This window comes from Biomphalaria glabrata, chromosome 16 (assembly GCF_947242115.1).
Source record: "Biomphalaria glabrata chromosome 16, xgBioGlab47.1, whole genome shotgun sequence".
In the NCBI taxonomy this organism is placed as follows: Eukaryota; Metazoa; Mollusca; class Gastropoda; family Planorbidae; genus Biomphalaria; species Biomphalaria glabrata.
In genome coordinates, this window is record NC_074726.1 from 23,124,344 (window position 1) to 23,147,370 (window position 23,027).

General features: G+C 38.2%; 1 protein-coding gene across 6 annotated transcripts in view; it reads right to left on the reverse strand.

Moving 5' to 3' along the window:
* Positions 1-23,027, reverse strand: part of LOC106069993 (cys-loop ligand-gated ion channel-like) — a 138,000-nt gene that overhangs the window by 27,413 nt on the left and 87,560 nt on the right. The window contains exon 1 of one of the 6 annotated variants that reach the window (XM_056013730.1): positions 21,854-22,938. The exons of 4 other annotated variants lie outside the window; for them this stretch is intronic. In XM_056013730.1, coding sequence (XP_055869705.1) covers positions 21,854-22,006 — 153 coding nt within the window. In that variant the 5' untranslated portion in view covers positions 22,007-22,938. Of the gene's footprint in view, positions 1-2,600; positions 3,207-21,853; positions 22,939-23,027 lie in introns of those variants that run through there. One more of the 6 variants, XM_056013731.1, reaches the window with a different exon arrangement.

Sequence of the window (23,027 nt, forward strand, 5' to 3'; positions counted from 1 at the left end):
ACATTCAACCGAAAAAAAACAACAATGTTGTTATTGTTGCAGTATTTATTTCATTTCTATTTTTATCTGACAATTCTATGAAAACGAAAGAGTAAGAGAGAGAGAGAGAGGAATACATAGTGAGAGAGAGAGGGGTAAGGAGGAACAGAGAAAGAGAGAGAATAAAGAGAATGAGAGCAATTTCTGAGACAGAAAGAGCGAAAAAGAGTAAAAAAGAGCAAGGGAGAAAAAGAGAGTAATTAAGAAAATGGAAAAGAGTTGGTGAAAGATTGAAGGACTAGAGAAATCGTGTATACAAGAGAGAAAGAGACAAAGAGTGAGAAAGAGTCAAAGAGAGAGAGAAAGAGTCAAAGAGAGAGAGAAAGAGTCAAAGAGAGAGAGAAAGAGTCAAAGAGAGAGAGAAAGAGTCAAAGAGAGAGAGAGAGAGAGAAAATGAGACAAAGAGAGGGAGAAAGAGACAAAGAGAGAAAACCTGCACTTTTAAATTGACATCTCTGCGAGTGTTGCAATAAGGTAAATATTTAATATGCATTCGACTAATTAAGGTTGACACAAGACGTCCCAGAGACGTGACCATAAACTCTTTGCCAAACACGAATTGGTCTTAGCTAACGAAACAAAATATCTTTGTGTCTTTCTGGGTATTTTATCGGGCAATGTTTCAGTACTTCCAGGTTATGGATTATTCTGTTATGCAATACTGCTGCTTATCATTTAGTCTTCTACCCTAGGGTGCCTTCAAGTTTAGTTACAAAATGGTGATTCTAGTATCAGTAAAGGGACATTGCTGCCATTGCTTGAGATTGAAGAAGCCCTCGAGAATCACAATTGATCAGAAGTTTGCTTCAATGATTTAAGCATTGCTAATACTTTTTTTTAAATTGAACTGGGCAATTCAGAGACTTTCAAATATGGCACTGGCAGAGTGACTCAATCGGCGTAGAAGTCTATAGTCCCAAAGCCCGTGAAGTCTGGGAGCGCATGAGGCGCCCTGACCTCACTTCCCCGTGATAGAGGCTGTCCAGGCCTGAGCAAGCTATTATAGCACAGTGTCCTGTTGGCTCATATTTCTCACGGCTAAAATCAAAGTTTGTTTCACGGTGCCCCCGCTGCGGGGAAGATAGGAAACCGTGCCTCATATTCTGTTTGACTGCCCCAGACTTGCTGATCTCCGTCTTGACAGGTCTGGGAAACCAAAAATTCTCGACCTGTATGGTGGCATGTATGCACTACGCAAAACAGCAGGGTTTCTGTCCAGGGCTTTTGCAAGAGAGGATTTGAGCCTCTCAAGTCACTCAAATAGAGTTTGATGATGATGATGAAGATGATGATGGTGATGATGGTGGTGGTCCCAAGCTACAGATAGAACATAATAATAAACAAACGTTTTACAGGACCCAAGACCATGTAGGTGTAAATAAACAATATAAATCAGCGCCAAAGATGGGGCACAAAAGGATCATTAATGAATGGTTCTGAATATTATCGGCTCAAGCAATAAAACCAGTCATTTTGTATGATTACGCTTGAACCCACAGTTGTTGTTTTTTTGTATATTGCTTTTGTAACAGTTTATTTCAACCTCTCAAGCCCTGACTCACTTGAGTTTGTTGATGGTGATAATGATTATGATGATGTAAAGTAAGGTAAAGTACCCCTTTCAGACCTTGCGATCTAAACGGCAGATGATGTAAAGATCATCTGTTAACGAGGGTGTCATGTGACCAGCACAGCGACAACCTCCTTTACTTTTTCCCAACTTATGTCAGGTACCCATGAGACCTGGGTGGGCTTATAAGCCCCTTAAATATCCCGAAAGGAAAAATGCTAGTCTTCACCAGGATTCGACCCCCCCCCCCCCACCACAGGTTCGGAAGCACATCGCTTTGCACTCAGTCACCACGCCTCCCCTGATGATGATGATGATGATGATGATGATATCTTAGGTTGAAGGAGAATGGACGATGATCGTGGGTGTGAGAGCGATCAATACCGTTGACAAAAGATCCTAATGCTTTGAGTTGTTACAGGGAAGAATGTGGACCATCTCCAAAATAGACTCAAATGAGAGCAGGGGAATCTTATGAATTATAGACGTCAATCTCTAGTACACAATGTCATCTCAACATTATCTATGCACTGATGGCGAAATGTCTGCACTTCTACACAAGGAGAGCTGTCGCAGAATCTTGCTTTGACTTGATTTCGACAGGTCAGGCCGAGCTGGTCTTGAAAAGCTTCAGCGTTAGCGATAGAAAACTTAATGAGATGTGGACATTCTAACAAAGCAACAGAGGAGCAGCAAGAACATGAAAGTTACGGTCTGCTCTAATTACTGGTCCACGTGAATAGAATGTACCAATGAAATGAAGTAATACATTTTTGGTTGTGCAATTGAACTTCCTAAAATTGTATTGTCATTGAAGTCACAAATCTCTTTACCAAAAAAAAGCCTAAAAGTTGTAATGTTTAAATTTTCTCAAAATACATCTGTTGACTTAATCAGGTAACAATACGTATTTAGATTAAAAGATTTAGAAATCTATATGCTCATAAGACTCTAAGCTTCTATGTAGGTCCTAACTCGAGGGTCAACATACCGGGTTGGTCTTTGTCCCCATAAGAAGTAGGTCCTCACCGCTACATATCCAGTTCAGTAAGCTGCTTTGGAACAAGGCCTTAGATTCCCTGTAACGCTCGTTCATCAGTTCGATGACCTCAAGGTCATCCACTTTGACGGGATTTTTGGCCACGAGGTTAGCCAACGTGACTTGTTTAGAAATCAAAACTCCACACTCGCGAAAATAAAACAAAAAAAAACAACCTAAAGCAGTGTGCTACTATCGCAAACTAAATTTGCCTCATAACTTAGATATAATGCATCACATTTGCATAAGAGTTTTTCACTTATTAACGATGACAAAAATATGGGTTAAAACTATTGAGTTATACGAAACTAAATCTCTCCAATATGAAAACAACTCGAAACAACAATATATACGAAACTAATCCTTATCACTTATTGTTTAGATGCCTCGCGTCTGCTGAGATGAAAAATTGGCACGACTCACATAAATCTTGAGAATATCGCATGGGCGATTTTGATTCTTTCCCCTTGTCTTCGCGACTTCACAAGATACTTAAACTGCGGTATCGCGTGAGCACCGCGCATCGGGGAATTTCATCTTGCGATACGTCGCACCTCTATTATTTTCCCCCTCCAGATATAATCGATATCCGATTGGGTCCGTTCAAAACCAAAAAAAAAAAAAAGGGGAGCTGTATTACTTGAAATCGATCTCGGCCAGTGGCTGCACGAAAGGCGGAACTATATCGAGATTGACAGATCGTTAAACACTAGAGAAGGGGGAGGGGACGGCTTTCAAATAAGAAAAATCGATACTACCAATGACAGGAGGAAAAAAAAAGGCGCTTGGTTACCGATTTCAAAACGTAGCCACTCGTCCCTGCGTTGACGACCAGGATGGATACGGTCAACTAAAATTCTAAAGAGATGTAAGCCTGGGCCGGATCGATTCCCTCTTTTTGCTTTTGTAAATAATAGAGGAATAGGAGAACTGGATTAACTTCAAAACAGAACGCTCACATACACACAAAACACGCGCACACACACACAAGCAAGTAATAGTAAATTATGTATCATTATCGGACTAAACCCAGAGAGTAATGACATTCTCTGCTCCTTTTTCTCTCTGTTTCTCTTGTTTCTTTCATTTCTCTCTTTTCTTTCTTACTCTTATTTCCTTGTCACTTTCTCTCTCTCTTTCCCTATCTCTCTCTCTCTCTCTCTTTCTCTCTCTCTCTCTTTCCCTATCTCTCTCTCTCTTTCTCTCTCTCTCTTTCTCTCTCTTTTTCTCTCTCTCTCTTCCTCACTCTCTCTCCCTCCCTCTCTCTCTCTTTCTCTCTCTCTCTCTCTCTTTCTCTCTCTCTCTTTCTCTCTCTCTCTTTCTCTCTCTCTCTTTTTCTCTCTCTCTCTCTCTCTCTCTCTCTGTTTCTCTTTCTCTCTCTCTCTCTTTTTCTCTCTCTCTCTCCCTCCCTCTCTCTCTCTTTCTCTCTCTCTCTCTCTCTCTGTGGCTCGGAAATAGACATTTGTCCATTTAAAATTATAAGTTCTTCATAGTCAAAACCAGATGTTCCCCTCCTTTTCAGAGCTTGCGATCTATTGGGCAGATGATGTTTAGCGCCTAACCCCTAAGCCACCCTACCCCCCCCCCCCCCGGTTGTGCTCATAACTCAACTTTCAAGGATTCCATTCACTTGCTGGGATATTCATTACTTTAGTTTTCCATTCAAAATAAAATACCAATGCTGTGTTTACTTTAATATTCAAACACAAAGTATGAATTAATTATTTGATATACTACTTGCATACTTAGCATTTCATTGAAAGTTACACGAAATCTTTGTAGAAAATAACAGAAAACAGGGTGGCTCTTTTGCAGTTAACAGAAAACAATGTAACTCTTCAAATTAAACAGACATCTGGGTTACTCTTTTTAATTTAACAGTAAACAAGGTTACTCTTTTGAGATTAACAGAAAACAGGGTAAATTTTTTTTGTTACTTTTTTTTAATGTGTGAATTTACTCACCAGCATACACATTTATATTTTCTCTTATAAGAAGGTAATTACGTCCTACTCTTATCAATGTGCACATGTCGCAGTGTTTGTTAGACTTTAACTCATTGGTTTTTCTGGTTCATTCAGACAAACCCCGTCCTTGCTTTGATGGCGTTAAGGAAGAAAGAGCACTTACAATGTATTTGTCCTAGCATACGCAAGTAAGAAAAACTACCCATAAAAATTTGAGAATCACTGGTAAACTAGGCGACCAAAAAAAAAAAAAAGAATGCGCAGAGTACCTTCCCCAGCAGACGACCACAGGCAAACAATGCAGTAATAGGCACGAGCAACAGCAATAACAACAGGAAGCAGATGTGAGCATGTCATTGGAGTTACAAGGGGAATAACTAGCGCGCCAATTTTGTGTAACAACGGATTATGAGGGGTTAGAGACTTATTACATCATTCACAGGGCTTTTATTAGAATATCTATTGCTCGTATCCCAGGGATATAGGCGTATAAAGAATAACAAAAAATTAAGAAACGTTTTTTTTTTTAAAGTAGGGACTAATGAAAGAAATGGAAGAAAAAAAAATAAAATAAAAATTATTTCCCATGATAAATTACGAAATATAATACTGAGATTCAAGCTTGCAATTTTGGCTTTAAAAATAGAACTAAATAGGCATATTAACATCGCATAATCAGATTTAAACTTATAAAGCGATTTTGTATCCCTCAATAGTCTTTAGGCTGTACATTAAAAAACATTGGAACATTTTTTACCTCGCTCGCTTCCCATCTCCTCGAGAAAGAATCCTTGGTAGGCGAATGTATAGATCTACTACAAATATTCCACTGATAGGCTTTTAAATCTAGACTTAGAAAACGATGCGCAAATGTTTCCTGAACATTTATTTATTAAACTCTTGAATTAATAAAGCCTTGCATTCGGAAATACCCGAAAGCGATAGTCCTTTCAAGAACGCCATGGTCCGTTCAAAACCGATGTTAGATCTAGATCTACATCTATTTCTCTAGCCAAATTTACATTTATTTATGTTTTACTTTGAAAAATTTAAAGGTTAAACTAGAGATTTCCGTGTGGCCAATTAGCTAGTAATTCTTTTCTCAGCGATATGCATCAACTGTTTAAATTATAGGAAAATCGCTTGAGCCGTTTTTCAGTTCTATGTCCAGGTTCCACCCTCCACCCGCCCTCCAGGTTCCATTAGGTCCTGACTTAAACAGAGGCATTAAAAAATAAAATAAGACTTCCTGTATCCCAAGACTGTTTCGCGTGCTTATAAAAATATAAATAAAACATAACTTCTAAATATCGTGGCTTATTCATATTTTTATTTAAACAGAAACCAACGGATTGAAATTTGTTGTCAGAGACAGCACTTCGACCTGGCAAAGTCTCAAAATGTTTAGATTCGTCGAAGAACTCCTATAAATGTGTTACGACGCGACGTGAAAGCAAAAATGAAACAATATTATTAGTTGGGAAAGTTCAGAGGTTAAAGCCTGGTTTTTACTCTATCGACATATTGACCGAACTCAAACAAAGCGTTAAAATGTGGATTATAACTCTTTGACAAAAAGGGAGGCAACAACATGAGGATAAGGGAAGCAAGTGGTGTAATCTTTGATTAAGATTGAAGCAAATCTTTTTTTTTTCCAATTCACAAAAACAGTAAAGCAAGTAGACGTCGTACAAAGAAAAAGAATGATTGAATAGCCACACAACACCCTAGTTAACCGTGGGCTACACAACACCCTAGTTAACCGTGGGCTACACAACACCCTAGTTAACCGTGGGCTACACAACACCCTAGTTAACCGTGGGCTACACAACACCCTAGTTAACCGTGGGCTACACAACACCCTAGTTAACCGTGGGCCACACAACACCCTAGTTAACCGTGGGCTACACAACACCCTAGTTAACCGTGGGCTACACAACACCCTAGTTAACCGTGGGCCACACAACACCCTAGTTAACTGTGGGCCACACAACACCCTAGTTAACCGTGGGCCACACAACACCCTAGTTAACCGTGGGCCACAAAACACCCTAGTTAACCGTGGGCCAAACAACACCCTAGTTAACCGTGGGCCACACAACACCGTCTTTAACCGTGGGCCACACAACACCCTAGTTAACCGTGGGCTACACAACACCCTAGTTAACCGTGGGCCACACAACACCCTAGTTAACCGTGGGCCACACAACACCCTAGTTAACCGTGGGCCACACAACACCCTAGTTAACCGTGGGCCACACAACACCCTAGTTAACCGTGGGCCACACAACACCCTAGTTAACCGTGGGCCACACAACACCCTAGTTAACCGTGGGCCACACAACACCCTAGTTAACCGTGGGCCACACAACACCCTAGTTAACCGTGGGCCACACAACACCCTAGTTAACCGTGGGCCACACAACACCCTAGTTAACCGTGGGCCACACAACACCCTAGTTAACCGTGGGCCACACAACACCCTAGTTAACCGTGGGCCACACAACACCCTAGTTAACCGTGGGCCACACAACACCCTAGTTAACCGTGGGCCACACAACACCCTAGTTAACCGTGGGCCACACAACACCCTAGTTAACCATGGGCCACACGACACCCTAGTTAACCGTGGGCCACGCGACACCCTAGTTAACCATGGGCCACACGACACCCTAGTTAACCGTGGGCCACACGACACCCTAGTTAACCGTGGGCCACAGAAAAAAAAAATTATCTTTACATTGTCTACCCTATAAGATAGTAAGGTCTGAAAGAGGAACTTTACTTTGCAGAAACAAATAACTAGTCCATTGCACTCTCTGTCTATATATAGACCTATATATAAAGTTTCCTTTTCAGACTTTGCGATCTATATACGGCAGATGATGTTTTAAACTCATCTATTTCTTTGGCCAACAGTTAACGAGCAGGGTGTCATGTAGCCAGCAATAAGACAACCGCCTTTACTTTCCCCAGCTAAAGTCAGTTATACATTAGAGTTAGGTTGACTATCCCGAAATTCAAAATCCCAGTCTTCACCAAGATTCGAACCCATGACCCCAGATTCAGAAGCCAAGCGCTTAACCACTCGGCCACCACACCCGCCCCCTCTCCGATATATTTATAAAGAGACAGACAGGCAGACTGACATATAGAGAGATACCGAGACTGACAGATATTGACAGACAGATACTATAAGTGAAACGAATATTTTGGCTACACACTGTGTACAAATAGAAATTATTGCAATATGTGAGACAGGTAAGGGGGAGAACTGAGAAAATAGAGACATTAACATTAAAACTGTTAAATAATAAACTAAATACATAAAGACGTAGAAATCAACTGTATGAAATTTCAGTTAAAACCATTTGGCCCAGTCATTACAACACACTGTTGTTAGCCAATGGTCACAGTCCTCTACTAGCCAATAGGAAGAAGCTTCCCTGTCGTCTGCAACTACGAGTTGATTTTGAGAGAGGGAAAAAAGGGGGGGGGGGAGATATCTGCAGGACATTCTCCATCACGCATGGCTAGTCGAGTGACAAACGAGACAACGTGTGTTGCATAAGTGTCTCATGCTAATTAGGTCAGTTGTTTTTAAATAATTCAACAGACAAGTTAAAGACAGCTGTAAAAGAGTAGCAGACGACAATTCAAAAACTTTGTGTCTACATCGAAAACTTTCTTATGCACGACGTGGCGGGAAAATAAAAAAAAAATCGATAATAAAATAATTAATCGTAGATTTTTTTTTCTAATAACATTGTTTGATGGTCCGATAATGTCGTTTTATTACTAATTGAAATCGTCATTAATTATGTACTAATTATTTGCAAAGTCTGCTTTTAAAGTTTGCAGAAAATAGAGAAAATATCAATATGAGTATCAAGCGTCGTGAATTACCAAGCCAAACTATTCAAGGAAACCAAACGACGCAGATCTCCAGATCAGAAAATTTAATCTGATAATAAATAATTACCGACACTAAAAACTAAATTTCCATTAAAAAGATAGTGTTGATAGAATTAATGGTAGTATAATTAGGCTAGGAATCATTGATACAGCTGTACTACGATCAGGTTTGTTTGTTGCAACTCATGCAATATTAATATGAACAATATTATCTTGGTTGTTTGTTTTATAGTTATAGCAAAATAAATTGTTTGTAGGCCTATAATCACTGGAGTAGCTAGGAATTTGGGCGGCCTGTGTGGCTTGAACTCTTTAGGAGGGGGGGGCTGTATTTTGACATTCGACAGCATGACAGATAATGGCGTAATATTTAATGTAAAAACATTTTCAGACACTAATTTTGCCCCCCCCCCTTCCCCTTCTTTTCAAGTGGGGGTCCGGGCGGATTTTCAAATTTGGACCTCGCTACGCCCACCCTAGCTACGCCACTGCCTACAATGTTTGCATCACGTTTAAGGCCGTGCAAATTTAATAACTGTACTTCGTCAATATTTATACAGGCACGATAACACAGAAATAACATCAGTGAGAATGGGGTGCAGTCCGCAGGCCGGATCACGTCAGAGGGACGCCCTGTCTAAATTCACAAGAAAATTACCAGGCATAAAAATGTTGCGTCTGGCTCATAATTATTTCAGAGCGTTCCCTTTCACACACGCAGATACAATCACTTCCAAACACATACACACAGGCCCACACCCAAGCACACACGCACACACAGCGACACATATACACATACTCTCAAACACACACACATACACATTTGTTGACACTCCCAAACACACACACACACGAAGGCACGCACGCACTTAGCCGTTGTCACCCTCTAATGGTAAGAATCGATCCTGTCATCGAACGAGCCCATACAGTCTATCTATTCAATCATTCACTCCTCTAGGCATTGTGAGCTGTGTGGGCAAGAAAGTGAGTGAGTCACTCTTTCCACACACCCTCTTTCCTATCCTCTCATGTGCGGTAGCTTTCAAAATCACTCTTGCCTCCACTCAATTCAAAGATCTATAATCGTTAACAAGCTTTTATTTTTACAAGGTAATCGATTCCCATTCGTTTATGCCATGTTAACGCTCCCTTCTTTGAGGGCTAGAGAGAATCGATTACTGTTTCCCATACGTGACAGACTTATTGAACTTGGCCAGGTCCGCATTATTGATATTATGTAATGCCAGCAAACATTTTTTTTTAAAGTTTTCTTTTAAGAGTAAACATTCTTAGCAATGAAAGCAGAAAGTGAAAGTCAGTCTAAATATAGTAACCACTTTAATTAATGGACATTATGGCTTGGCAGAGCTAAAGTAAGTTTTAGCTAAGAGGAAGAAAGGTTGACATCGGTCAACATTAAACCTACTTTTAAGTTCTGTAACCTTTGAACGCCTAAAGAAAGTGTTTAGTTTGTTAGGACCTTATGAAAGTCAGTTAATACAATGCTGTTCTCTGTTTATTGGTCAAAACGAGACACACACACACACAAGAAATAAGATAAGATGACATACGCAAAGAAACAATGCACAGAAACAATTGTTATTTTTCTATTTCTAAATTCCTTTAAAAAAAAATTAAAATAAAAATATTTATTTAAAAAAAAAAAGCTTATCCAATGGGAATAACTCCATATTTACATCCATATATCTCAATACTGTAGTATTTATTACTATAGTTTGTCCGTTATAACTTTTGAAAGTAGAAAAAAGAAACAAATTTAAATTTGTCTGGAGAAGGAGAAAATATTTCTCTTGAACGGACCATATGTCTGCGGGTATTTCCGCGTTGAATGAATGTTCAGGCCAATTTTGCGCATCATCGTCTTCTAAGTCTAGACCTAAAGGTCTATCTATGAAATAGTCTAGAGTCTACTAGATCTATACATCCGCTTAACCAGTATCTTTTCCGTGGGGGGGGGGGGGAGATAACACTAGTTATTAAGAGCAAATTAATCGATCTATAAGCTGTAGAAAGGAGGTATTATCTTTTTTTTTTTTTTAATTGTTATTGTTCTTGTTGTTGGCCTCTTTTATCAACATAATATCATTACAAGTCATTTCCTTATTATTTACTGTATACAGTGTAACATGAAACACTTATATAAAAGCAGTTTTCTAAAATTATTTCATGAGTACTAAATAATTAGTACCACTATCATCACTCAACCTTCCTAGCACTACACAAGTGGTATTAAGTTTTAAATTAGCGCTTGGACCACTACAGCTGAGCACTTTTTCTCGTTTTAGAAAATGTTGCATCATCATACAAATAAGCATGGCAGTAATAACGATATGTGTATGTCCTGTATGTACATTTATGGCTTAAAAGTATGAAACAGACCCACATGCGTTTCCCCCACGACAATACGCCAGTTCGAATTCCTTTAAATAGAACCTTTTCGAAATGAAAGTTAAAGGGAGAGAATACAGTGCAGCTGAGGTTACACAACAAATTTTGATGAATACTTTCCCTTTTCCTCTGTAAAGAGGTGATAGTGGATTTTATTCGCTGACAAGCACGACATGTACAACTTGTTCCATGCCGTAAACAAGGCCTATGGGCCCACAAAGTCAGGCTCATCCCCTCTACTAAACGCCGATAAAACAAAACTATTGAAAGATGGGGGGGGGGGGGGAGAAAAACATTAAAACATATTTATAATTATCGTAAAAAAAATTAGCAATTTCATTTTTATTTCCCTTCCAACCAGAGGTAATTAAAAGAAAAAAAAATACACATTTCTTTCATTTTTTTTTTCTAAAGCTTATATTAACTCACTCTGTCTGGTAAAAAGTTTGAACCAGTTATTTCTCCCACACCCATTCTCTGATCAAGTTAAAACTTTGCACAATTATTTATTGGCGTAGACAAAACGTAAATCAATAAACAAAATAAACTAAAGGAAATAACTTCTACATTATTGGACAATATAGTTTTAACTGCGGAATTCTTTCCCTTTCTTGCTTATAGAATGCTCAGTGTGTAATGGTCCAATCTATTTTGTGAACCAGTGGAGGAAAGTGGTACCTGGGGAGAGGGTTTTCCGTGCTGCCTTTAGGTTCTCAGTAAACACAATTCTGTCCCTTAGATAGGTTGCCAAGTGTTTTACACTTCTGAGCCACACATTCTTCTCCTGCTTCGTGCTATTTCACAATAGCAGAAAGAAATAACTACATACTCTATCTGAGATTAACTGTGCTTTGTTAACCATAAGTAATAAATCACATGAATGTATATTCATAAAAAAAAATTTTTTAACTTTCAATATAAATAGTGCGAAGTTTGAATGTAAAAAAAAAATTTCCAAATATTAACAAAATTCATCTGCTAATTAAAAAAAAATTTGTTTCATAAGGCAGGATAAAGCCCGCTGGCCGTAGTTCCTTCACCAATTTAAAACACTGATAAAATGAGAGAACATATCAATCAAAGCCACGAAGTAAAAGCGAGGAGATTATTACTAAAGGCCATTGATTGTGAGAAGCAAAATGTGACATTCGACTGTGACACTATCATTAATATTTCAGAGATTTTCTGATTGTAAAAGTGACACCGGATTGTGACACTATCATTAAACGATTTCGTGATTGTGACAAGCCAAAAACGTGACATCCGTTTGTGACACTATCTGTACTCACGAGGTGACAGACGACACACACTTGTAATGAGCACCTGACTGACACTTATCTTCAGCTCCGTCTTCGGGACGTTATCCTCCAAGACGTAGCGCTGTCCCGGGACGTCCTCCTCCACGACGTAGCGCTGTCCCGGGACGAGCCGCGGTTCCACTTTCTCACCTTTGCCCTTCTTAGAGAGCGTGTTTTTCAAGTGGAAGTAGGCAGTTACTACCTGGCAGGAAAAACATGGAAGTGGTAGAGAGATGGAAATAAATCTGGCAACTTTTGGTTTTCATGTCCTTGAATAAAAAACAATAATTCTCTTCACCTTGGTAGAATTCTTTCGTTATTTTTTTTTTAGCAGTATGAATTTTTGATGTAAATTTGTAACCCATAAGAACGTCGATATTTACATTTATTGTTGAGATTACTTCCTTCTGCAGTAATCTGTCCACGGGGGTAACATGCGGTCAGCACATCGACAAAACCTCCACGACTCTCAACAACATGTGTCACGTGGTCGTTAAAGCTTGCTGGGATATGGTGGAGTTATCACTTTATCAATAGAAATTAGAAAGCCGTCTGCTAGGAATCATACCCTCGAGCTTCAATTCGGTAGGCTAGAGCACTATCACATCTCCTCATCACCACATTGGTGTGTGAGAGTGGGGAGATAACAGCTAATGAATATCGCAAGAATTGACGCTTATAAAAAAAGCACAAAATCCAAGCAGAATATATAACAAAGCTTATCTAAGCTCCGCACTTACAACTATATCACTCAAGAATGTAGAAGTTATTTCCCTTTTTTCAATATCAAACAAAATAATTAATAACCGATAATGAATTGACTAATGTGTTAATTTTTAAAATGATCCATGTTGTGTTAGGTATAATAAATAATTATTAAAAGTTTCCACTTAATTCGAGAATTTCAAAATGTATAATTATTAAAGGGGACCACATATTTAACCATAATGCAGAATTAATTTCCCTTGTTGATATAAAAAAAAATAATAACCAGTAATTAATAGACAATTATTTTTATTGATATGCGTATTGTCTATGCCAATTAATTCATTGTGCAAAATTTTTAACATGATCTGAGAATGGGTGTGAGGAAAATAACGTGCTCGATCTTTTTACCAGACAGACAGACAGACTTGATAAAATAGTATCTCGCTCGTTTGCCTTATTTCGTTACATCATTCCCCTGTATCCATAGATCTACCTCAAACTCGCGATTTCTTCCCCGTTGGGATAGAATTATAGAGCAATAACTAGAGAACTGCATTCCTCATAAGTCTTTGGACTCGAAGATCAACCTTATTTCATTATATTTTGGGAATTGAGTGATATAACTAAGAATATGTTGAGATACTAGAATTCAATTTAAAACAAAACAACTATTTGCCTTAGGTTGCTCAGATCAACTGAAAGAACCGGGTAAAGAAACGAAAAATTCGACTCTTTCCAGATCTTTATAATCTATCAAAACTACTTATTTAAGGTCAATTGCATTGTAAACTGTTGTTTGTAGTTGGTATGTTTGGCTGGCCATATAATTAATCTATTAAATCACATGTTTTAAAATGTCACTATGCTCTGTTGCTAAGATGTACATCTTGTGGAGGGAGTATGAACAAAAAGCTGGCTGGACAACTTAAAAGAATGGAGCGGCCTCTCTTGATATCCTGCTAAGAAAAACTGCTGACCGGAAAAAGGGGAGGGACTTTGTTATGTGAGCTGTCACATACAATGAAAGCATCAGTATGGTTTTGTTTATAACAGTATATGTGTTTCTTTTGTCTTTTATATAATGAAGATTTATATTGCTTTACAGAAAGATCATATGTGTCACATACAAAATCCGCATCACAAACGAAGAGATTAGAGACAGGATTATAACGTCAACTGGGTCCGACCATGATCTGCAAATGACTGTCAAAATAAAAAACGCAAACTGAAATATAATATCCCAAGGTCCTAAGGGATAGGTAGCAAAGATTTTCCTACAGGGAACCGTACCAGGAAAAGGAAAAAAAAGGCAGACAGAGATAGCCGTTGGAACTACATAAAAGAATGGATAAGACTAAAATTATGCGAGTGGGATATAAGGCAAAGGGTGTCCCCGTCAGACTTGGCGAGTCAAAGCTTGAAGAGCTGGACAAGTTCACGCACCTTGGCAGCATCATAAAAAATGATGGAGATGCTTACCATGATGTAGCGTGCCGAATAGGAAAGGCAGGTAGCATTTTCCAAAGGCTGCAGCCTATTTGGACTAGCCAAGCCATTGGACTCGAGACAAAAATACACCTTTTCAACACAATCGTCATTCCAACTGCTACATATGCATGTGAGACGTGGAAGTCATCTGTCAAAATTGAGAAAAGACTAAATGTGGCTCAACAGAGATGGCTGAGACGGATTTTGGGAGTCAGTTACACAGACCGGATCTCAAACAAGGAAATCCTATGCCGAACTGGGAGTAGAACACTTAGTGAGGTTGTGACAGAGCGTCGCATGAGGTTTGCGGGACATGTTCTACGTCAAAATGAATTACGCACACCAAGAGCTGCGATAACATGGAAGCCAAAACGAGGAAAGCGCAAACAGGGACGTCCTCGTATTACCTGGCGACACACCTTCATGGAGGACCTCAGCACAGTGGACACCAGGTGGGAGGAGGCTTCAGACATTGCCAGTGACAGATCATTATGGAGACAGCTTGCTGCCCAATGCGCCGAACGGCGCGGGAGGACCTAAGTCTAAGTAAGTAAGTAAGGCAAAAGATAGAGAGGAACGGAGAAAGACGGCCAACAGACCAAGTGAGGTGCCCTAACTGTTCAACCGACCAAGTGTGGTGCCCTAACTGTTCAACAGACCAAGTGAGGTGCCCTAACTGTTCAACAGACCAAGTGAGGTGCCCTAACAGTTCAACAGACCAAGTGTGGTGCCCTAACTGTTCAACAGATCAAGTGAGGTGCCCTAACTGTTCAACAAATCAAGTGTGGTGCCCTAACTGTTCAACAGATCAAGTGTGGTGCCCTAACTATTCAACATATCAAGTGTGGTGCCCTAACTGTTCAACAGACCAAGTGTGGTGCCCTAACTATTCAACAGATCAAGTGTGGTGCCCTAACTATTCAACAGATCAAGTGTGGTGCCCTAACTATTCAACAGATCAAATGTGGTGCCCTAACTATTCAACAGACCAAGTGTGGTGCCCTAACTGTTCAACAGACCAGGCGATAGATGAAGGTGAATGTGAAGAAGATATATCGGTAAGTGACAAATGTTTGTTCTATTTATAACCAATACTTTATTGTTTGATGATTTGGACAAAAATTTGTTTGTATAATGTCGAGTTGATCTGTTGTGTATAATGTTAAGATTTTCTGTTTGTATGATGTTAAACATTTGTTTTTTATAATGTTAAGATTTTCTGTTTCGTATAATGTTAAGATTTTCTGCTGTATAATGTTAAGATTTTGCTGTTTGTCTATTGTCAAGATGTTCTGTTTGTCTATTGTCAAGATGTTCTGTTTGTCTATTGTCAAGATGTTCTGTTTGTCTATTGTCAAGATGTTCTGTTTGTCTATTGTCAAGATGTTCTGTTTGTCTATTGTCAAGATGTTCTGTTTGTATCTTGTCAAGATGTTTTGTTTGTATATTGTCAAGATGTTCTGTTTGTCTATTGTCAAGATGTTCTGTTTGTCTATTGTCAAGATGTTCTGTTTGTCTATTGTCAAGATGTTCTGTTTGTATCTTGTCAAGATGTTCTGTTTGTATATTGTCAAGATGTTCTGTTTGTCTATTGTCAAGATGTTCTGTTTGTCTAATATTAGCTAAGAAATAAAATATCTTTAGTTTGCTTGAACGAAAATAAAATACACATTTTTTATTCGTCACGTCACGCTTTTACATAAGCATTGACTCCCTTCTACCCCAACCTTACCTCCCCCCTTTCCCCCTCCCTTTCCCTTACCATGTCTACAAGAAAGTATAATTATGAATATCGATCTTCTTATTCCATTCTTATAATAGCAAGAGAAGAGCAGATCAACCATCCAGTGTAACGTTATTCCCTAGGAAACAAAGCTTATTGGGTTTTACTGTGGCAGCCTAACTGCAAACCTCTCTAAACAACGCGTTTCTTAAAATGGCTGAAAGATAAACTTGGAAATGTCAGTAAACAGATTTACTCTAATTTAATCTTTCAAGATGGAGTTGCGAAAGACGTAGCTGAAAAAATAAAGTATGTAAATTAGTCTCACCTAATTTCAACCTTGAAAAAAAAACAACATTACAACAATTACTTACATGAACACAAATGGCAATAGACCACGAATTCAAAATAATGAACGTGTAGGTTAAAAGACCATTGTGAGGATCAGTAAAATCACTAGACTCAGAAACAGAATACAAACATTAAAAGTAGCAATAATACATAACAAATAAAACTGAACCATAGCATACAAAATCTAACCTAACAAAATACTTAGAAAAGACACAAAGATAAAAGCACGTTTCATATTCCATTTGCAAGGCCTAGTTCGTACAAGGGCTCTATCTTAATTAGTGTCATTCTAGAATATAAAAAGTTTGCCTTAATCAGCTAGGAAAGCCAATGACTTGATAAGAGTTTAGGTTTCTAATTAACATTGACGACTAAATTAACACACGGAAAAGCCTTGGCCATAGGGCTTAATTATCTTCTTCTTTGAAACTACGTCTGTAGTTCGACAATATAAGATAATTTAAGACCTTACAAAAACACATACTTCGATTAAATGACATCGAACTCTCTATACAAGTAGCTTGAAAATCATTTAAAGTAATTCATAATTAACGTTCAAATAACGTATGGAACTAATTTTTCATAAGTTAAATGTCATTGACAAATAAAGAGGAAATAAAATGACCAGTATGGGATCGAACCTACGACATTCGTGTTAATTACAGATACTGTCTAGAAATGTCATTATTTTCATTTCCTAATATCTCCGTCATATCAAATAATACAAAATAGCTCCATAATATACTGCCTCCCTTCCCCTGTCTTTGTTTTTTTTTTCTTTCAACAAACTTTCGCACCATTTAACATTCAGCCCACACTGAGCATTAGTGCTTTTGACCAACGTTCACGCTTTGCCCAACATTTCTATCCCTCGACCCATGAGGAAAAGTAAGTGAACTAAGTCAGAACTTAATTAAAGGGAAAGGTCATCTGTTTCTTATGTCAACGGTTAACGAGGTCAGTACCCATTTAAGTTGGGTGGGCTGTGGGCGTCCCAAAAATTAAAAATCCCAGTCTTCAATGAGATTTAAACCCCACACCTCTCGGTTCGGAAGCCCAGCGCTCTACCACTCGGCCACCACGACCACCTCATAAAGAAAGCTGAAGATAATTGAAGGAATCATTTTAAAAAAATATATATAATTTTTAGGTGCCTTGAACGCTGCTACTTTGTACTTCCACTGAGCCTTGAACGCTGCTACTTTGTACTTCCACTGAGCCTTGAACGCTGCTATCTTGTACTTCCACTGAGCTTTGAACGCTGCTACCTTGTACTTCCACTGAGCGTCTTGACAATGAAAACTATTTATTAAAATAACTTTAAACTCTAGAGCTGATATATCTCCAGATATTTTCTAATATGTACTCTTAATATTCACTGCATAGTGATAAGTGAAAAAAAGAACAACTTAAAAGAAAGTAGAACTTTTAGCTGACCTCAAATGCAAAACAAAGTCGTCATGACTATTTTAAAATCATAATTATATTATAAAAGTAATTTAATTTATGAAGGCGAATAAGCTGGACTTGTAAAAATCAATAGAATTGAAGGAAAAAACAAACAAACACAAACTAGCAAGCTCAAAGAACCACAAAGAACTCTAGAACAAAAAAAGCTTAAAAGAACAATGAAGAACCTCTGAACAGGCAAGATCAGAGAAAAATGAAGAACCCCAGGGCAAGCAAGCTCTAAGAATCACGAAAAATCTTCAGAACAAACAAACTAAAAAAAAAACAGACCAAGAACCCTCTGAACAATCAAGCTCAAAGTACCACAAAGAACATAAAAAACAACTGTAAATGTAGAGCTAAAAAGAACATGAGTGACATACAAAGAGACACAAAGAACATTATCAAAGAAAAACAAAGGGCACGCAGGACGAACATAGTTCAAAGAGCCACCAAAACACCAGCCACGTCAGTTCTACGCCGAGCACTCTGCACTCAAATCGATAGCTCCCAAGGAGGAAACATGCAATTTGGTTTAAATGGATTCAGCAAATAGCCCCGGCAATGACTTGCTTCAAAATCTTGACTAGGTAAAGAAACAGCATGAGATCAATACAGGTTTTTTAATGGTTCTCACGTTAGAGCAGTTCCGGAGACATTTGTTGTTGTTAGATAAAACTGTACCGAACAAATGCTAGAAACTTGTGTTTTGATTTTGTTTTGTTGAGCTATGTTTTGCTTTTGTTATATATTCTTTTTTTTTTGTAGATGCTATGGATTTTTGTAGTTGTTGTTGATGTTTTGTAGTTTTCCCCCTTTCAGACAGATTATGTAAAAATCATCTGTTGTATGGCTGACGGTTAACGAGGGTGTCATGTGGCCAGCACAACGACCAACCGCTATACTTTCCCCAACTAATGTCAGGTATACAATAGAGTTGGATGGATTCAAGTGAGCCCTAAAAATCCCAAGATTCAAAGTCTTCATTGAGATTTGAAACCAGGACCCCAGATTAGGAAAGTATATTTATTCCCTAGATAAGTTTTTTTTTTTTTTTCAATATTTTTACGCATGCAATAGTCAGTTGTAAACAGCTTAGATTTGTTACAGAAAACATAAGCTATTTTCACCAAAAAAAAAAACATGTGCATATATGAAAGAAAAAGAACATACGTAAAGAGTATCAATAGTCAGTCAAATCTTACTTATGTTATATAATACAGACGTTACTTCAAAAAAGAAGATAATTACGTCCTACGCGTCATGCATTTAGTCATGCATATTAACCAATGACTTAAATTCTGCCAAGTCACTGGTTTTCCTGGCTAGCTCAGGCAACCCATTCCATGCTCTGATAGCACCAGGGAAGAAGGAGTATTTGTACAAATTTGTCCTAGCATATGGGATGAGGAATGTGCCTTTAACTTTGTGTCTTTCAGAGTATTTTATACAATTTTGTAATTGAAGATTATGGTTCAGTATTTTATGCATAGTTGCTACTTTACTTTTGAGTCTTCTGTCCTGAAGGCTTTCTAAATTTAGTGATTTTACTAAAGGTGTCACTCTAGTCAAATGTGAATATTCGTTTGTTATGAATCTCACTGCTCTATTTTGTGTCTGTTCCAGTTTCTTAATGTTTTCTTGAGTTGAGGGGTCCCAAACAGAGGATGCATATTCAATTATTGGCCTAACCAAGGTTAAATAACATTTTAGTTGTATGTTCTTATTTGATTTATAGAAATTTCTTTCAATAAACCCTAATGCTTTGCAACCCTTTCTTTTATCCGTCCTGAGACTATACACATTTATGACGCTAAAGTTGCGGGCTGTATTACAACAATTAGTTGACTCCAACGGAAACGAGCCTCTGCACTTCATTATTAATAATTGTTGTAACAATATCCAGAATTTTCGATGGGCCAGTAAACACCTGGTCGGATATGGCCCGCGGATCGTAGGTTTGGCATAAGTGACTTAAGCTACATGTAGCCTGTAAAAGTCTCCTCACTTGATAATTGTTCTATGTGAAATATTGAAATGTGGGTATGTTTATATTTATAATCTTTATTATTCATGGAGACATTTGTTTTGTGCAATTATGAAGGAAAAAAAATATTAGAGCAAACAATTTGTAGGCCACGATAGCACTCAAGATATACGTTCATGCCTCAGTTTCTATTGAACATTACATGCAAACTTTACAAAGTTAGTTAAAGTTTGTTCAACAATTTAATTGACAAATAGCATATAAGTTTTGTGTCCATTTTCTACTGTGATCAATGGCCTATATCTTCTATGTGATATTAAAATGTTTTAAGTCACGAAGAAGAGGGTGATTTTTTATGCTTAAAATTTGTATAGCTTTCTTAGCAATGTTTTTCTCAAACACGTTTCCAAGAACAGTTTGCTGCCTATGATCTTATTGGCAGCATTTGCAAATTGTAAGAAGTGGAATTTCTTTTGTATAATGTCTATATCGATAAACTGTTTGGTTATAATGTTTCTATTTTGTCACTAGGAACCTTCACTTATCTCTTACTCTGTTGGACCGTTGGGGCACCACACATGATCTGTCGACCGTCTTGTTCCATTCCTCTCTCTATATTTCGCATTGACTGGACTCTCTTTCAACGATAGTCTCGCCTATCACAAGAAACGCCAAAAATAACCACAGAGAAATCAACAACTCCAGAGCAGAAAAAAAAACAACAACGGATAGACCTTTATAAAAACATCTCTGTAAACTTTCTATACTTAGACGTAAGTCTATAATTACAGGGAACGGACGTCATACAATACATGACGTGCCAGCTCTAAGCAGCCTCAAGAGATGAAAGACAGCAGTTAGTGCAATAGCGATGCAGCCATGTCAGGTGCAGGGAGATGGCTGAATGGAGCAACACTCGCGTCTAGAACGTAGTGAATGGCGCCGATAAGTGGCGGGAATAATGGCGCCATTCACCTGGTCAAGTGGCTCAAGGCTATTTGAAATAAAAAAAAGAAACAGGTTAAACAGGATAATGTGGATCAGGGTTTTAATGGTCAAGTTGTTACCCTTAAAGTCAAGTATAAATGTGGTTTATAATGTATCTTATCTTATATAATACAGACGTTACTTCAAAAAAAGAAGATGATTGTGTTTATTTTTTATGCAAATTCAGACAACTTGAATAAAATACAGATCTTTGGCTCATTCAATAGATGGATGGATAATAAAGATCTGCAGCCGCAACTCCACAGTAACATAGTTGCTTAATGAATTCAAAATGCAAGACATCACCGGGATTTGAACTCTAGAGCCTTCGATTTCAAGAGCAAGTTTACCACTCAGCCAGCACACCTCTAAAACTCATGTAGTTAGTTTAAATCAGCGACTGGCTTATAATTTTTTTTTTAAATAGTTTTAATACGACCAAATTATTCACATCTATAAACAGCTCTTCTTTATCACATCAACTATATTACCGCCTTTGCCCAAACCAATGACGTGTAACCATAAATGCCTGATTCTTTATATAGTTTGAAGATTTTGTTGCAATAACATATTATTGAAAAAAAATGGAATGCTTTAGGATCTCTTCAGTACTCTGACCAAAGTCTTGGAACTCGCTCCCCATTGAGTTAAAACAGACAACAGACTTAATTTCGTCATTATAACACTCTCAAGAGTTCACTCAAAGAATGTGGCATTAACACCCACAACTTAAAACACAATACATACAAAACAATTGGACCGTTTCCTTTCGCCATACAAATATTCTTCTAATTTATTGATCTATCACATGATACTAAACATTGAGTAACACACCACCTAGATAACATCAATGTCCAGACTCAAGTCATAAACCAAGATCTACATTCCTGTAACGCTGCTCCCTCACAGACCACAATGCCTACCTTTTTCAAAAGTCTCTCCTCAAATGAAAACCCGTTGTTGTAGACGAAGCGTGTCCTCTTGGCCATGTTGGACAAGGACTCGAAGTGACGGATCTTCTCCCTGACCCTAGTGTCGGTCATGTCATCCTTGGCAGGCGCGCGGCGGCTGTACATCTCTGAGCAAACGATTCAGAGACCTCCATGCCCAGTTGTAAAGGTCACTTCCAAGAGAACAGACAGCAAGAGCCTCAGGAGAAACTCCAGCCGAAAATTGGGTATTTTTCAGAAAGTGAGTAGTAGGACCTCTTTCAGATCCAATGGGAAATGTGGCGTAGTCAAAGTAGTTACAGCTAGACTGTCTTGAAACAAACTTTAATTAAATAGTAGGCCTACTACTTTGTTGATAAACTTGACAGCTCTGATCTTGGTCAAAAATATACAGCAAAAAAGTTTATAGGTATTCCAAGTATTTTACACCATTTTTAAAAACAATTATGCAAAGAAGAAAAAGTGGAAATATGACACACAGGAGGGACCTATTATATCATAAGTCAGTAAAGCTTCCACTTGCAGATCGAAGGTTTATACAATAAGCTACTTTCGTTTTTAATATCTCCGCCCTGTGCAAAGCAATTTGTAATTGCAATTTCTCAGAGGATATAAATTATTTAGACCTAGATCGAATCCTAGGTCACTTTCAAGTTAATCTTCTTTCAAAGTCGATCACATGACACATTTGTTTACCTTTGATGAACTTTTTCCCCCGTCAACTTCTGGAAGTCCGAAGCACAATGGGCGATTGTTTAGAATCTATAAAAGCCGAGTAACACAGCTGTGACGGGCCCAGAACAATGAAGACAAAACACCGAAGAACAAAGACACACGACAGTGCGCGCTGGCATCCGACAGAAGGCTAAGAAATCCTTGAAACGGCATGTCGATACAGGCTGACAACACGGCACTTTTATTCCCTCAATAGCACGGTTAGTCCATGAGCGTGAGCGCCCAAGTGTGTGCGCGTTGAACATGTGAGTGAGTGTGTGCCATTTTAACAACACATCTGCCTCGAGATTATCACGGCGTAGCGGTAAAAGACGAAATAAAACAAAACAAAAAAAAAAAAAAAAAATCCTCCTTTTACGTTTGAGGAGTTGTCATGGTAACGCGACATCTACGAAGTAGGGGGGAAAAACAA